The sequence below is a fragment of the Nothobranchius furzeri genome, chromosome 6 (assembly GCF_043380555.1).
Source record: "Nothobranchius furzeri strain GRZ-AD chromosome 6, NfurGRZ-RIMD1, whole genome shotgun sequence".
Lineage (NCBI taxonomy): Eukaryota > Metazoa > Chordata > Actinopteri > Cyprinodontiformes > Nothobranchiidae > Nothobranchius > Nothobranchius furzeri.
In genome coordinates, this window is record NC_091746.1 from 76,135,892 (window position 1) to 76,151,430 (window position 15,539).

General features: G+C 40.1%; 1 protein-coding gene across 1 annotated transcript; it reads right to left on the reverse strand.

The window, feature by feature from the left end:
• Positions 1-4,268: 4,268 nt before the first annotated feature.
• On the reverse strand, positions 4,269-15,342 carry ift27 (intraflagellar transport 27 homolog (Chlamydomonas)). Its single transcript, XM_015943539.3, has 7 exons — positions 15,179-15,342; positions 14,690-14,769; positions 8,714-8,773; positions 7,446-7,505; positions 7,110-7,227; positions 4,683-4,792; positions 4,269-4,512 (listed from the first exon to the last, which is right to left on the reverse strand). The coding sequence occupies exons 1-7, from the start codon at positions 15,210-15,212 to the stop codon at positions 4,408-4,410; spliced, it is 567 nt and encodes a 188-aa protein (XP_015799025.1). The 5' UTR covers positions 15,213-15,342; the 3' UTR covers positions 4,269-4,407.
• Positions 15,343-15,539: the final 197 nt, after the last annotated feature.

The window sequence follows — 15,539 nt, forward strand, 5'->3', positions numbered from 1 at the left end:
TTTGGTCACTCTTGAGTTTTTCATGCAGGCTGAACAGCAACTCCATCACACAGCAGAACACCTCCAGGCTTGTATTATTTGTGGGGAAAACACATCAACGGTGCAGAGCAAAGGGACTCAGTGGTAGAGCCGCTGGTTTGCTGTTAGCCAAACTGAGGCAAGATGTCCAAATATCAGGAAATAGGTGTCCAAATCCTGCTGTCTGAAGCTCAGCTGTGATGTGGCACGCTTCTAGTTCCCAAAAAATGGTGCACCAATGTTTTCCTTCCCCAGAGTACGATTTACAAGACAGTCATTCCTACAAGAGACCACTGGAAATGTATTGATTAAATGAGTGTTCCACACCTTTTTAATGTTTGTCAGAACAGAAGAGAATAAAGATTGAAGATGTTAGAAAATACCTGCTCATGAAAAGGGAGTTTTCTTCCTAATAGGCAAGTATCTTGGGTAAATAAAAAAGTATACCTGCGACAGTTTCGACATCTTACTTGAGGCCTTCTTCGTGGACAGTCGTCTGCTGGAACAATCACGTTTTATATCCAGTGCTCTCAGTGCACAGCAGGTGGCAATGCATGAAGGAGGCCTAGAGTAGGAGGCCGAATCTGTCGCAAGTTATAACTCTTTTGTTAACCCGGTTTTTTTTCATCTGACGACATCATCTAGAGGCTGACAAATGTATTGCACCTTAAGTCATTCTCCACACTTATACATTTACTGCCAAAAGCAACACCTCTCGGTCTTGAACGCACGCCAACAGAGCTAAAACATGTTGTTTCACAATTATTATTCTCATGTTGTCCTGTTTATTCAGATATTTACTTGTCCACAAGAAAGGTCACCAACTCTGCCTTTGTCTAGGTGTGTCCTCAAATGCTCCTGCACGCTCTATGATTGACATCTGTACGTAAGTGGATGTGTAATGCTATTGGCTAATGCTGAATGGTGGTCAGTTCAACTTGCATGAAGCTCTACAGGACAGTGGTGGGCTTACCAAAAAAAAGTATGCATTGTCTACATCATATCACAGAACAGGGATTATCACTTTTAGGGATTTTAAAAATACCCATATTAATCATACATAATTCCAGAAAAGGGGAAAATTTCAGATTGTCGCTTTCCCTTTTTGCTAATGTTATCAATGCATAATGAACTTCATAAATGAAATATGTTATGTAAAATTAAAACTTTTTAAAGTTTCTGTGGCAAGGTTATGAATCTTGAACTGATGTACATAATTCTTTGAATTTCCTCAGTTTGTAAAAACAGATAAGCTAACAGCTAACAGCAGCTAACAGTAAAGCCAAGATTTGGAGTGGATTTTTGCGATCTTCAAGGTTTTGTTGTCGTTTGTGTGAAAGCTATTTTCTAAACCTTTAAAGTTATTTCAATTTTAGTGTTTGATGAAATGCTGACAGGCAGTGTTACGCACTGATATTTAATTCAATAAATCTTTGCACAGCCTTAAAGGGCTGCATTCTGTTGGGTTGATCATCCAATAAAAAATTTCACACAGCAGACAAAACTAATTAAAAGTGCAGATACGTTTCACTCTGAATCACTCCCTTAAGTCACTTGTTTTCAGGGTGTTTCTGCAGAGTTAGTAGGATATACTCACTTCTGGTGCCAGCCCCATAGCGGATGAGGGTGGAACTGCAATTTTTGCCACTTCCTTGTTGGCATCAGGTTTGAGAACCTAGGGTCCCCCACGGTCTGAACGTATGCGCTGTCCGCATCTTGATCTGTCACTCTCTCTTTGTCCTCCCCTGGTGTGATGATCAGACTGGCTAGCTAGCATGTCTCTCTGCAGCACTGCTGTGATCGCTGAAGGGAGGGAGGAAGGCGGGGGAAAGGAGGAGAGACTAGAGCAGTTGTTCAGCCTGACTTAAATGGTGCTGCACTGCCCCACCTGGCCTGGAGGTACTCAGAGCTTAGTGATCGAACTTTGTGACCTTGGCAATGTGTCGAGAGCAGGATTCTTCCCCTTAACGGTTATGGTTCTGTTGCAGAATGATTTTAGGGTGATTGTGTACACTATAAAACCCAACTGATAAATAAATTGATCACCTAATTCTAAACACTTAAAGGTGTCCTTTAAAACTGTTCATATAAACAATAAATAATAAATACTGCATATAATACAATAAAAGATTTATGTTGTTAAACTGACAAGATAAGGGGCATTACAACTAATTATTGAATACTTCTGTTCATATGGGTGAGCAGCAGAGTTGGGGGAACAGCTGTTGTGTTTTCCTCCACACCTGCAATTAGCATGATTTTTAGGTCATAGACTGTTTGAGGCTATGGAACAAGCCTTGCTGGTTACACACACACACACACAACAAACACATAAAAAAATCACAGAGACTAAGGTTGCGGCCAGTTACATCAAAAACTACACGAGTAATTACAAAATGCTATTTAGGTTATGATATAAAGAAATAATTTGGGGTCTGATTTGATATTTTGTCTGAGTTCTGGAAAACAAACGCCACGGTGAAACTGAATAAATGAAGAGACCTTGTTGTGCCTTAAGAAAAATAATATTTTTAATTGTCAAAGAGTATCTCCACTGGAGTGAAAGTCACCAGATGGAGAGTTAAATAACAGAAAGCTGCTGTGTACAACTTTACAAGTGATGAGAGGATTACCGTCATTTAAATGACTGCCCGGGATTTCCTCAGAGATGCATTTATTACCGTGTGCTGCTGTAATTGTCAAAATGTCCAATGGTCTTCAGGTAAACGTGAAAAGAAAGAGTAAACACTGAACTCGGCTTTCTCCAAACAGAGCCTGTTTCATCAATGTTGCACCAACAGTCACGGTGCTGCATGTGGTGCATAATGTGATGAAAACCATTGTGTTTGACTTGAACTCACATGGCCCCATTTGAGTGGTGGCAGCTGGTCTGAGAGGCAGGGAGACAACAAGGACGTGGCTGTGACCTGGTTTGAATGGGAGAACGCCAATTAAAATGGTGATTACTGGTTGTTAGCTCCACACCGGGCACAGAGAGGGCAGAGTAACTGTGAGAGAAACTCCACATAGAACAGGAAGGTGACAGCAAAGAGCAATTATGAGATTCGTTAAAAAGCAACAAAACAACCCAATTTTGCCAGGGAGAGATGATCTATATTCTTTAGCATACCGAAATATGAAAACAAGGATAGGAAGGGTAAGAAGCAGCAGAAAAGCCAGTTATTTGGTCGTAAATTAGATACAGAGAGAATAAGGGAAAGCATTAAGGCCTAGTCCACACGTAGCCGGGTTTTTTTAAACGAATATCCGCCCCTCCAAAAACTTGCATCCACACCACCTCGTTTAAAAAAAAAAACTCTGTCCACACGTACCCGGATAAATACGTTGTTAAGGACATGCCAGACCTGTAGGCGGCAGTACTTCCCCCGTTCTTAACCTCGTCCTTCGTCTGTGGTCTTCCGCAAGGAGCAGTAATTCCGCTTGCAAAAACAAACAAGCAAAAAGCGCTTGGACAATTGATAAAGCGAGCGCAGCTCAGAGGGCATCCATGCTGTCGGCTAGTGTAAACACAGGTCGCACACGTGATGTCAGCATTTTTTGTCGCGGAAAGTGACGTTGCGGACCTTAAAACTCTGGTTTTGTCTGTCCACACGCAGACACCCAAAACGGAGAAAACGCAGATCTTCACTTTGGCCGGAGTTTTTAAAAAGATCCGTTTTCGTGTGGATGACAGGCCAAAACGTAGAAAAATATCTACGTTTTGGCAGATCCCCGGCTACGTGTGGACAGGGCCTAAGAAAGAAGGTAAAGTTTAGGTTCTTATCTTCTAACAAAGTTGTAGTCTCATTTTGGTTTTGGCAATCACTACCAGAGTGAAAGCACACCCCGTGTGTGCACATGAAGGAAAACAAACACAGCCAGCTACTGATTAGCATAAAATTGTCTTCATTAAAAGGAAGAAGACAATCTTTTATATAGCGCCTCTTAATATAAAAATCACGAGGCGCTTCACAAAACTAAAACAAAAAAAATTAAGCATAAAAATATTTCTAAAATTATTTAAAAAATGTTTAAAAGGAGATTAAACTATGTAAGGAAAGGGAGAGAGAAAACGAATAGGAAAGAGGGAAATCAGTGGATCCCAGAAAAAGTGGAATAAGAACAGAATAAGAGGAGGGTGGTGATGAAGGTCACGCAAAAGCCAGCTTGAACAGGTGAGTCTTCAGCTGCTTTTTAAAGGAGACCACTGAGTCCACTGATCTCAGGAGGAGAGAGTTCCATTTGTAGCCTTAATAAAATAAATTTAATAGTTTCTTATGTTACAGCAAGACACAACATTCTGTTTTCATCAATATTATCAATGTGGTCTTGGGTTTCAATTGTCCTGGGTTAATAGTTGCCATCTGTGACAGTGTGTGAAGATGAGGTCTAGCCAGGACTGAGGTTTCGGACGGTCTCAAGGTGCTCGTTATAGAGAGAGTAGAAGGCCCGGGCTACACTGAGGAATGGTGCATCACAGTTTTCCATCTCTTTCTGGAAGAAATCCACATAACAACAATAGTAAATGCAAAGAAACATCACCTAAATATGTAAGATACTGCTACCCAGAAAATAGAGCTTAAATGTTATTTCTTTTGTTATTGCGAGTTCACTATGAAAATAAGGTCGCATTGAGGATTTTGTGTATTTTCAGCTAAACTCACAGCTGATGTCTCATGATACTCCAGTCCCTGGCTCTGGGCCCATTCCTTGGCTACAGACGCTTGTACTTCTCTTCTAGCAGACAGATCGGACTTGTTACCCACAAGTACACCTAAACAGATGCACATGGACACCGGCTTCAGACAACATAAACTCCACATACATCTCAAATGTACAAACTAATATCTTAGCTACAGAAATAATTTAAAAATTCCACATAATTGAGGCGTAACATCCAACAGTTAATTTTCTATATCTGCTTGACTGTGTGCAGGGTCAGTGAGTGTTAAAAATGGTACAAGGCCTGTATTTGTGTAGCACCTTCTTAGGGTTCCACAACACCCCAAGGCACTTCACAACGCAATCAGTCATTCACCCATTAACACACACATTCACACGCTGGCGGGGATGAATTACGATGTAGCTCCAGCTGCCCCGGGGCGCACTGACAGAGGCGAGGCTGCTGAGCACTGGCACCACCAGTCCCTCCGACCACCACCAGCAGGCAAGGCGGCAGTGGCGTGTCCAGATATTTTAAAATGGGGTGGCCAAGGTGAGGCACTACTTTTTTTTTATTTACCCCAACAAAGCCTTTTGTGGACAGTAAAAAGCCTATTTAAAGGGAATTCAGTGTGGTGGCAACTGGGGTGGCCAATCAGATTCCAAGGGTGGCATTTGCTACCCCAGGCCACTCCCTGGACACGCCCCTGCAAGGCGGGTTAAGTGTCTTGCCCAGGGACACAACAGCAGCATTCTCCGGTCGGAGCCGGGATCGAACCTGCAACCTTCTGATTACTGGACAACCCGCTCTACCTCCTGAGCTACTGCTGCCCCCAAAGCCTGGTTTGTACTTCTCCGTGAGCTCTTAGCAACGGAGAGACGCACACGGAGTGTCGGAAAGGTTTTCACATTCGAACTTCTGTTCAGGCAGCGGAGTGTTACAAAGAAACTCCCCGCCAGGACAACAGAGGGCGTAGAGCTGTTCTGTGGTTTTCTCATGTATCCAGTCCACAATAGTGTATTTTCTAATGTGTTTATATATTTCAGAGACTTTATAACACAGACAAATTTGTTCCTCATTCTCCTCCACCTCTTCATGTGGTCGCCACCTCTAAACCCACGTTTCCCGTCGTTTCCATCCACGTTTGCTCCGTATTTTGTACTCGTTCACTCACGGGTGAATAAATGTTCTTATTTTCAGACTTTTTTCGAGATGCCTTCTTCATTCTCTTCTGGGTCTGCTGCTAAATATCTTATTACTTTTTAACAAGGCAATGGCGGTGCCGGTGAGGAATTTACAGGAAGCGGCGTCCTGACCAGTGACAAGCTCGAAGTCTCCGTCACTTTTGACGGATGTTTAAAATTTTGGGCATGTCTCCGTCACCCTCTGTGAGCCCGTTGGAGAGCCCTTGCGTCAGCGTATCTCCGCACTGACGCAGACGGAGAAGAATAAATCAGGCATAAGACCATAAAAGTTAAAGTGGTGGCTGAAACTCTGGACAGGGGCCCCCTAGGGACAATTTAGGGTTCTCAGTTGACCTAAAATATATATATTTTTGGTCTGTGAGACGAAATTGGAGTGCCCAGAGAAAACCCACACATGCATGAGGAGAAGAGGCAAACTCTGAGCAGATTGGCCAAAGCCGGGAATCTAACTTACAACCATCCTGCTTTACCCACTGAAATAAAATGAACAGTATGACCAATCGGGTAAGAAAAAAGCAGATTTATGTCACATTGTAAATTTTGCATTTGTAGTTGTGAAGCAAAATAGAATACCGGCCTTGGAAGTCTGTATTTACTTAGCGTCCAGGAGAAAACAGAGTTTGTCATGGCTAGTAGAAGCTAACCATTAGCATTAGCAATAATTGTTTTTGTGGAGCTAATACATCAACGCTGCATGTTTTACCCAAGAAAGAAGAGTAGTGATCTGACGTTCACGAACGAAACTAATCTCTTGAACTGCTCTTCAAAGTGAACAATGAGAGCCAAAGCCTTGGAAAGAACCATTCATCTTGTCTTCCAGTAACGCCCCACACTCTCACATTGGTGGAATGCTAACCCAGTCCTCCAACTAACTTCTACTTCCTGAAACAGGAGCACCAGAGCTTTTTCTCCCCACAGAAAACACTCACAAGGCATGATTTAAGACACCACAGCAAATTTAATAAATAACAAGTGCCTGCCCTCTTTAAAGTAAAAGCATTACTGTATGTTGAACAAACAACTTCAGAAAAGATTAAGTCCAACATTAATAAAGACACTTTCTGAAAAGTTCTAGTTAAAGTGTGAGATTTATCAAGCAAACAAAAATATAAACTATTTTGCGACTTAGGCAGATAATTAAAAATGTTAAATAATGCTAAGTACTCTAAAGTGCATGATGAGGTTTTGATGTCTGTTGGTACAACAGCGTTACTTTTATTCACCTGAAACACGAAGACCTTGGCAGTGCGTACGAACTCTCTCCATCCAACCACTGCAGTTGACAAATGACTGCTCATTGGTCAAATCAAACACTAGGCACACCAAAGAAGGTTCACCCCACTGTGAAAAAAGGGTGATATGTAGCAGTAAGTCTCATAGAAGCAGGGGGAAGGGACAGGTAGAGTCTGAGATGCTACAGGGATGTCCTATTAGCTTTGTTCTGTCTATTGCAAAAACAATACTCAAGTAGCACACTGGTGTTTTAACATTCTGAGGGGATGGAGCTCTGGTTGGACAGTTTTATAAGTTTCATGCAAATTAAACAAAGGTAATCTGACCATTTTCTCACAGCCCTCCGCTAGCGTCTCCTTCCCTGCAGAGTCTAAGATATAGAGCTCCTGGAAAGAGAGGCAAAAAAAAAAAAGGGGAAGGCAGAAGTGTTAACCGTGGAGACTTGGACTACACAATTTAAAATTCCCTTTCTCCAAGGTAAAGACATTCATCTTCTACAATTCCCCTACACTGCTCAATGAATACTGATAAGAAAGGGGGAATAGTAGATGGAAAACTTCATTCGCAGTGAGTGAGGGTTGCCAAAACTTGGCCTCTGTAATTTAGGTACTTTAAAATAGAAAAGAAAACATGAGGTAAATATTCAGCAGGTTTACTTAAATATCTATTATTCTTTTAGATTAAAGAATATCACCAAACTTTTGTTTTAAAATGTGAACAAATCAATGAAAGAAATAGGACAAACACGTTCACTAACACTAAAATCAAGACAAATGTTGTTGCTAAATAGTGCAGAGTTGTTGCTTGTGTCGGGAATCCTTCTCAAACCATTCTCTGTTGCTTCTCAGTTTAGTTTCCATGAATCAGAGGTGCAAGAAATGTCAGACAACTTTAAGAAGGGTTAGTGACTTACAGCTACAATGGCAGATTTGGAAAACAAATTAGGTTAAAAGTAAAACAACGTTCCAACATACTATAAACATGTATATTTTAGAGATTTGAAAAACAAATTATTAAAATGTTTCTTTTGAATTTATCTAATAAGCTCTGCCAATAACACCTTTTGGACCAAAAAAAAAAAACAATTAAACCATACAGTTGTCAGTCTCGCCAAACCGTCACACTTCCCTGGGTCCTACATTTATTGCACGCTCACATGTTTAGCAACAGAACACCACTGGTGTAAGAGATTTTCTGCTCATAGCATCAGAGAAGGAGAAACAGCTGGCTGCTACCACTTCAAATTTAGGACAAACTACTAGAGTCCCAAAAAGAAAAACACCATTTGAAGTCATGGACAACAAAAGAGGTTTGTACGTAGAAAACAGCGACCGGTGTTTAGCACTATCTCGTTTCGTCCGGCATTGCGGGATTCCGGTTCTGGCAGAGGTGACTCGGGGAAGATGTCTGAGGCGAGGTGTGAGTGTTCCGTGAATGTGTTTGCATTAAAAACCTAGCATCTCTCAAAAATGGAGCATTGCAATTGGTCGGACCCTAATTTGTTCGAGCCAATGGTAGACCTGATGAGGCTACAGTAGAGCATGGCTAGAAAAAAGCTATGCTTAGCTAGCTCAAGTAGCATTTGCTAGCTTACCACCGTGTCATTGGTCTCTGGGATGTTGACACACTTCATCAACAGCTCCACTCCAGCTGTCTGTTGAGAAAATAAAGAAAATATGTTAATTATGTAATAAAAAACAAAAAAGAAATATATAGTGTTTTTCTCTTTAATAGTTTCACTTTAATTTTGTTTGCACGGGGGAAAGAAGAGAAGAGGGGGGTAAACAGAGAGTCTGGATCACAGCAAACTGTCTGTGGTGATTTATGGTTGATGTGAAATCAAAGACCGCTTGGATTGAAAGCAGATTCAACACCCTGACGTTCCAATCCTTTTCAGACCTTTTATGCTGTCTCCCTACTGCATTAAATCTTATTTCTCCTAATGTCTGAATAAAGGTAAATGCACAGGGAAAAGACCAGCTCAGTGTTTAATAGCACTGCAGTGGCATACATTAAGGGAAGGCTAAACTCCTCATCCTCATTTAATAAAATTTCTGTAACGGAATGAAATGACTGTTTTCCACCTAAAAGCCCCCCCCCCACCCCCACCCCCTCAGCAAGAACTAATCTGCATGAGACATTGTTCAAAGTCATGCATCTGCTTCTAAACTGTTTTCCTATCTAGCCTAAAAGAAGAATGAGGACAAAGGACTCTTCCTTTTTAATAGATCAAAGAACTCCATTTTTAATAAGCTAATCAAACAAAGTGTTAGTCAATAATCAATCAATCAATCAATCAATCAAATTTTATTTCTAAAGCGCTTTTCAAACAAAGTGTGATTCAAAGTGCTTTACAAAATGACCCCAGATTCCCATAACAGGTTAAAAACATTTGCAAACATATGCAAGCACACGCACACGCACACACAGACTCACACACACAGACACAAGTAAAAATTATATTTGGCTGAGTCCAGATGTGCCAAGTATGGTAACGCAAGGAAACGCCATCAGAGAAGCCGTCTGCCCCGGCAGCATCAGGTCTTCCACACTAAGTCAGGGCGCTCAGTGGAGGGGGAGCATAGACCCCCACCTATAGAGCGCCCAGGAAGCTACAGTCGACCACCGCTCCCGGGGCAGAGGGCCCCCACAGAGGAAACACTGGATTAAAATGAGTAAAAATTTAATAAAAGAGCTAATATAAATGACAAAAATTAGAAAATAAGTAATACATAAAATGATATAGACAGTAAAATAATAATTTAATAATAAAACTGTGCTAAAATATAATTATATAGAGCATGCAAAGCAAATAATAAAATATAATCATGTAAAATGAGAAATAAAACTGTAGAAAATATTTAGATAAAAGCTAACCTAAAAAGATGGGTCTTGAGTCTTGACTTAAAAACATGAACGTTCTCTGCGTTCTCTAATAAAATGTGAACCAATTTGTGAAATGAAAATATTACTTACTTGATATTATAATCCTACAGATTATAAGTAATATAACTTTAAATGTTTCCACTAGAGACTGATCACACGTAAGGTTAAGCCACATCATTGCTTTTACTGATCCAATCAGAATCTGCCAGATCTGACGGAGGCGTGGTTTTGGTGGTGCTTGGTAAATCTGTCATCGTTTCATTCGACTGTAAATCAAAACATCCGAATGATAAAACTATGCCCACGTCAGAGAAGTTGTCGGAGTGGAAAATCCGTAACTTTCCTCTTCAACCGAAAGAACCAATGACAAGCTGGATAAAATCTGTTGCTGTTCCAGCTGCTGCAACGGTTCCTTTCAGAATAAAAGCTGAACCATCACGACCCCGTTTTGGGTCTTGCTAGATGCCAACAAACTGTCGTGACCCGGAAGTATCTCAAGACTGGTCTGGTTGGCAACGGCTGCTTTTCCTACCGGCTTCGGTTCCAGAGAGGGTCAAGCTGGACCTCGACATTCCTGATCTAACGGGGACTTCCGAAAGGGTGCGTAGGCCGACAGAATGGCGTCTCAATGTGTGTTATGAATCTCCAAATCAAAGCTTAGCGCAAAGACATCACCTTCACTCCCATCAGAACTAATCGTTTCTCCAGATTTGCTGGTTCTGAACAACATTCCACACTACACCATTCTCCATCTCACTTCACCTTAGTTACACCATACATTTAGTGTTTAAAGTTAGTCTAGTTTTCATTTGTTTAGTAATAAATCTTTAAACTTTTAAACTTGACTCTCTCCTGTTGTCTCAGTTAATACGAAGTGTTACATAATCCCTGCAATAAAAAGGTCCAATCTTCTGGTTAAAAGTACCCAAAGATCCATAAGATTGATTTCATATTTATTATGGAATCTCATGTCTTATGGCTCATTAAATAGATGTAAAATTAACCCTTTACAATTCCAGGGATGAAGGTTTACATACACCCATGTTTGCCACAGTCTTACACTGATGCATGATTGCAATATTTTGTTATAATCAATAATGGCAACTGGGGAAAAATTATAAACATGATGATAAAAATATGCTAAAGAAAATATAACACAGAGGGAAATGAGTGAACAAGATCAATTAGATTTTTGGGGGTGAAATAAATCTAAAACTGAAAGCGCAAACAGAAGAGCTCTAAAGTGACTCATTTTGGTCTTCTCGCAAATGCAACCAGAAAAACTAAAGAAGCCCTAAGCAGAATAAACAGTTGCAGACTGCTGTTTCTCTCTATGAATTCATTGATTTAAGATAAGTAGTGACCTTTGGGAAGTAAAATAGACTTCTTCACATCAGCAGCTAACTCTAAATTGATCTGATCTCTAAACCTTGAAGTTAACTAAGCGTATCAAATGCATGGAACTAAAATCCTACGAACACACACACAAACATAGCTAAACACACACACTCCACACTTATTGCCTCTATCAAACACAAAACACACAACCTTCAGATCAACATTTACCTCATTTATACACAGTCATAGTTCATAATAAGCATTCAATGATACACACACACACACACACACACACACACACAAAGAACATGCTGCAATCCCACTAGAGTGTGGTCTAATGAGCTGCTGTGATGCATAGGAAGCTTCTCGGTAGAATGTCAATGAGGCCCTATTAGCAACAAATAAGCTTGGAATATTGCTACCAGGCCGTCTGACATTTTCAGAGGACGTGAGCAGAATGGCTGACAGTCTTGGCTTCCCTTCAAAATCAAACATTGAAGAACATCAACAACGTCTTGGGTATTGAGAGAGAGTAACTCTTCTCAGAACATGTCTTTTTTATATGCAATGTAAGAATCACACTTGTATTGCATCTATGAGTGTTTTAATTAAGGATGCACCCGATACGATACCAGTGTCAGTATCGGTACCGGTAAAAGTTAACCGATACCAGGAACCGATACCAATGCAGTTGCCTGAAAGTGGCTTCACTGTAACTTGCCATTTCTGTTTACCTAATATTTTAGTTTTGTGATCATTTCTATTCATATATTTTACTTTTTATGGACCTCATAGTCTTTTCCTGTAGAAAGCAGAGAAGAAAATAAAACCTGTATTCCAATTCATTGCATTTTTTTGTGTAGTAAAAGGATCAGTAATCGGTATAGGTATAGGTATCGGCGATTACTCAGATCCAAGTATCGTTATCGTATCGGTTTGGAAAAAACGTGGTATCATTGCATCCAAAGTTTGAATCTTTAGGAAAAAGTTTTTATTGAACACACAAATTAACATAACAGAGCCAATTCCAGTTCTATCTTAATTATACCGGCAGGCTGTGTGCCTCTTTGGTAGCTGCTTGATACTAGCTGGGTACGGTCATCGTTTACACATTTTCAATAGCAGAAAATACTTTTTTTTTGTTAAGATTTTTTTTCATGAAAATATCTGTTTGCAGTTGATGTACTGGGTACTACTAATTAGTCAAACTAGCCTATGGTTCCTGTGCTAATTGTAGCTGTGAATCAGCAGCTCAGCAGATTGGCTTGATAACATGAAACAACACCAGCCACTGCAAAATGGTTTAGTCAATTTAACAATGTCCCAGCTGAGCAGACTGATTTGGGTTGGAATCTTACTCATTAATATTTATTACATTCAGCCAACTTGACTCTGACTGGCTAAAGCCGGGCGGACACTGTGCGACTGTTTCACTCGTAGCGTTCAGCTTCAGCTCAAACTGTACGACTTCCTCGAAGAGCAAATCTCACGAGTCATGTGCTCACACTGTACGACCCAGTTCTCGGATGTGACTCGAGTGCTCACACCGTACGTCTGGTAGCAACACGTCGTACCTATAAGCATCCTAAAAATAACAGTTTTTACACAACACGCCAGACTTTTTTTGTGTTGCTATTGATGTCTGTTGTCCTTCGGGAGCGCTGTAGGAGGAGGACACACAGGGATTTATGGGGTTGGATGAGGAAGACTAAAGAAAGAAAGTAAATCAATGTTTTAGCAGTTCAATTTGACATAAATATGATTTCTTCGACAATATTCGTCATTGTGTGCGAAAAAAAGTGCATCAATACAAACAGAATTGCTATTGCTAATGGATAGTTTCTATTAGCCGGTACACACTCTGCGGTCTTATGGCTGCTTTATCAACACAGCCGACTGCGGTCACAAGCCAAGGTTGATAAGTCCTTAAATGCTAATTTTGCAGTGTGACTTAGATCTGTGTGGCTTGTTCTGACCCAAGCACTGACGTCTGTTTTTTTTCAGTGACTAATGTAGAAAATAGGGACTGGAGACTATTTTTACGTTCAGCATGCATTTATTCAACTCAGTGTGACCAACCGTATTTGATGAAAAACAACTTACATACTTTTCTCAGTGAAACCTAACGGGAGATTAGGCCGTTTAAGCGTGCTTTTAGCACTCTCTAGTGTCCGTTTGTAGAACCGAAAGCAAAACCTATCTCCTCACTGTGGGTCCATCCAAAAACAAACACCTTAATCTGAAAGCTGAAACATCTCCCCAGCCTTCCTTAGTGTCTACAAAAGAGGTTCATCACTAAATTAATAAGCTCAGCTGTGTTCATGATCTAAAACATGCAGGAAATGTGCTTTTCCTGCACAAATTGTATTTATTTATTTGGTTATACTTTTCCTTTTGTATTAACTTTTTCACAACATCACAAACAAACAGGTACAGTATTGAGAAACTGTGTTGTTTGGGGCTCTGTGTGTTTGCTTGTTAAGTAGCTGTTCTAGTGACTTTCCAGAATCCTGCTGTATTAATTATCGACACCCCTGTCACCTCGGAACCCTGATACTGCTGAGGCAGCAAGACCAGAGCAAACACACACACACACACACACACACACACACACACACACACACACACACACACACACACACACACACACACACACACACATGGCTATAATCCGGTATTTTTCTGTTCAGTACTTTAATGACTCACAGGGCTTAGTGGTAAAGTGAAGCATGCAAAATACGTAACTATAATTCAAGTCACCAGTACCTGCATTTGCAGTGTATGTGTGCGCATTTAACCTAAATCCCTTTGAACATTGGCTGAAAGAAACGATGAACAGCAGTGACATCCATTCATGACAGAGTTAGGTTAATGACACGACTCATTCTCACATGAAGATAGGCATAAATAATGCAGATTACTTTTCCACATCAGTGTTAGTTGGTACATCATGCTGTTTTGCACTTCAGTAAGTCCTAGTACAAAAGATCCAAACAAGTTGTAAAAAGCTTGTAAGGTTTCTCTGAAAATGTGAGGGTTTCCGATTCTTTGAAAATTGTGCTAGCTTTTATCTTAAGCAATGATTTAATAACAAGGAATGAATGCTGCTGTGTTTCATAACACACAAATCACATTATTTCTGATATTTTAAACTAGTGACTTAATTGAATCGACATGAATAAAACAAGTGATAGGGGAAAAGAAAAATGCAATTTCTAAATTCATCACAAAAACTGCAGAAATACTTTCAAGTAAATAAACATCATGTTACTATTTTTACTAAATAGCTGCTTTAGATTAGACAGCAGTGTTTGAGCATCAATATTTTAAAAACAGATCATCTCACCATGTTATAGTTCTTCTGAAAGAGAGATCCACCGCTGTAGAATATATGGGACAGAGAACTTTTCCCCACGGCTGCATCTCCTGCATGAACAGGAATAAAAACAGTAGAAAACAGAAGTTTATGATCTTTTTGCATCTGCAGTTTCCTCATTTAAAAAAAAACATCAAGGAAGAACTCGTTTAAATAAATGAAAACTTGCTCATTATATTTATTTAAGCGCTGTAGTTTATATTATCAATATATTTATGCTTCATCTTGAAGATAAACAAGATTTGTTGTGATGTGTCTGGTGTTGCATTGTTGAACGCTAATGAGAAATACTGAATCTGGTAAATTATTCCCTAAAAGGCTCGTATATAAATGGAGGTTAGCTAAGTATCAAAGACTAGAGAGTGTTTTGTTATTTTACATTTGAAGCTAACCGATAGCTTAAATCTCGACTGGTTAGCGTTAGCCTAGCAAACGTTAGCCAAACATAGGAAACCTTACCGACAAGCAGACACCTTGCCCTCAATTTCCCCATTGCAGCGCAAGCCTTCGTGACGCGATGAGTAAAATATGCACTTAATTCAATAATCTGGATAATATTGACTTTTACTGCTAATCTTCTAAATACTGTTCAACGCAGCAACTCGGACACAAATCGTTTCCTAGCAACCATCTAAAGTAGCGTCTTATTGGTGTACGCAGTGTATACGTAACGCTTTCATTGGCTGTTTGATATGTTGGAGAACTTCGCCCCCGAGCAAGATCTGTCAGGCATGGCTCATTCGATCCGACGGAGATAAGTAAATAGGACATTTTAAATGTTTTTCTTAACACTAATCATGACACATACTTGTAAATACTG